Genomic DNA, 2,500 nt, shown 5'->3' with positions numbered 1-2,500 from the left:
CTATGGGTCTGTGCGTGAGCGTGTGTCCGTCCGTGTCTGTGCATCCGTGTGTCTGTATGTATGTATGTATGTATGTATGTATGTAGGTATGTGTGTGTCTGTGTCTGTGTGTGCATGTGTGTCTCTGTCTGTCTGTCTGTCTGTCTATCTGTCTGTCTTTCTGTCTATCTGTCTGTCTGTCTGTTTGTCTGTCGGTCTGTCTCTCTGTCTGTCTGTCTGTCAGTCTGTCTGTCTGCCTGCCTGTCTGTCTGTCTGTCTGTCTGTCTGTCTGTCTGTGCATGGCTGTGTGTGTTCATGCGCATGTGTGCATTTGTGTCTAGGTGTCTGAGCATGAGCGTGTGTTCACGAGCATGCATGTATGTGCATTCGTTTGTATGTGTGTGTGTGAAGGAGCTTGTGCGCGAGTTTGTGCCTGTGTGTCTGTGTGTGAGTGTGGGTGGGTGTGCACGTACACACGCACACACTCACATGTGAACTTACATGTCTGTTTGTCTGTTCACATGCATTATGTCATACCTTGGCCGCCGCGGTGGTGGCGGCAGATCTCAGAAACTTCGACATCTTTCGCTTGACACCAACCTTTATAGCTGCTGTTCGAAAGGCAACTAGCGATGATCTTACGTACGATGAAATACTGCGTCAGTGCACTGCAATCGACATGCACATGGTGACGTTCACTGATGTGCAACTTGTCAACAGTATGCAATCAAGTCCGCTCGTCACTAAGCTACAGGCCGATTTCTACCCGGACAGCTACAAGGGCCTGACACTTAAGAACAGAAAAGCGGCACGCATCCTTCCCAACGGCACTCTGTATGAGGAGGGCCTGCTGCCGGGTGAGACCGGAACTCTTCTTTGCCGGAGTAAGTGGCCGTACGGGAATGGTTGGGTCTGTGTAGAGGGGATGCTAGCTGACCAGGCCCTAAGTCTTGCACTCTTTCTCTCAATCTCTCTCTCCCTCTCTGTCTGTCTGTCTCTCTCTCTCTCTCTCTCTCTCTCTCTCTCTCTCTCTCTCTCTCTCTCTCTCTCTCTCTCTCTCTCTCTCTCTCTCTCTCTCTCTCTCTCTCTCTCTCTCTCTCTCTCTCTCTCTCTCTCTCTCTCTCTCTCTCTCTCTCTCTCTCTCTCTCTCTCTCTCTCTCTCTCTCTCTCTCTCTCTCTCTCTCTCTCTCTCTCTCTCTCTCTCTCTCTCTCTCTCTCTCACACACACATACATACACACATACATATACACACACACACACACACACACAGCAGGGCCGGCGCCACTGGTACGGCCGGTACAGCCATGGCCGTACCAACTTCCCAAAAAGTCGGTCCACGTGGAACGTCGGAAAACTGTGGAGAAAAAGTTTCGATGTATGATTTTGTACATGGAGTCGCCCAGAGTGCAGGATTTGCCGTCTAAATTCGAAAAACTTTTCTGGGGGAGACCCCCAGACTGCCCTTAAAGATGGCCCTTCGGCCGCACAGCTCCGCGGAAGCTGCCTCCCGCCCTGCACACACACACACACACACCATTGGACCATTGGACGCCCATCGCCAGAGGCGATGATAGCGATGCTACAGCAGAAGCCATAGCAGCTTGTGCTGGGATTCCACCATTCAACAGCTTGCAAGGCTGAAGAATTGACCGCCACTATTCAGCCTGGTCTACACCACACAGCTATGAAGTGGCTTTTTTTGGCCAGTGAATCCCTACTTTTTGGTCTTTTTCATTTTTTTCACGCACACACATCACACCACATACTCCGGCATGCACTGGCTGTTGGTAACCACCCAGGAGAATGAAAGAACAGTCAGGTGAAGTCTGAGAAAGAGAAGAAAGACGTGTGTGACCATAATCGTCAGGAATCGAACCCACAACCTATCGATTGGAAATCACACACACACACACACACACACACACACACACACACACACACACACATACACACACACACACACACACACACACACACACAGCAGGGCCGGCGCCACTGGTACGGCCGGTACGGCCATGGCCGCACCAACTTCCCAAAAGGTCGGTCCACATGGAACGTCCAAAACCGGGGAGAAAAAGTTTCGATGTATGATTTTGTACATGGAGTCGCTCAGAGTGCAGGATTTGCCGTCTAAATTCCAAACACCTTCTGGGGGAGGACCCCCAGACCGCCCTTAAAGATGGCCCTTCGGCCGCACCGCTCCGCGGAAGCTGCCTCCGGCCCTGCACACACACACACACACACACATACAGACACACACACACACACACACACACCACTACTACTACTACTGTAGCTTGGTTGCCAAAAGGACCACACCACTCCGAAAGGAGCCAGAGTCATTGTCAGGAGCAGAAACGAAGATAACGACTCAGGTCACTCTGTCGACGGAACTGACGGTTGCAGCGAGAACAGCGAACACCATACGACGCTCTACCAGACTTGGTTGCTCGATGGCCACGGTCGCACTTGTGACGTCTGAAACCAGGCACTGACTTGAACTGCCGATTGCATGTCAC

At 51.6% G+C, this 2,500-nt stretch overlaps 1 protein-coding gene across 2 annotated transcripts in view; it reads left to right on the top strand.

Moving 5' to 3' along the window:
• Positions 1-2,500, top strand: part of LOC135828402 (uncharacterized) — a 163,343-nt gene that overhangs the window by 153,343 nt on the left and 7,500 nt on the right. For both annotated transcript variants that reach the window (XM_065340852.1, XM_065340851.1), the window contains one exon: positions 543-863. In XM_065340852.1, the coding sequence (XP_065196924.1) occupies positions 543-863 (321 nt within the window). The remainder of the gene's footprint in view (positions 1-542; positions 864-2,500) is intronic.

Source organism: Sycon ciliatum, chromosome 12 (assembly GCF_964019385.1).
Source record: "Sycon ciliatum chromosome 12, ocSycCili1.1, whole genome shotgun sequence".
Classification (NCBI taxonomy): Eukaryota; Metazoa; Porifera; class Calcarea; order Leucosolenida; family Sycettidae; genus Sycon; species Sycon ciliatum.
The sequence above is the reverse complement of the archived record's forward strand: the minus strand, read 5'-3'. Positions and strand labels throughout refer to the sequence as shown.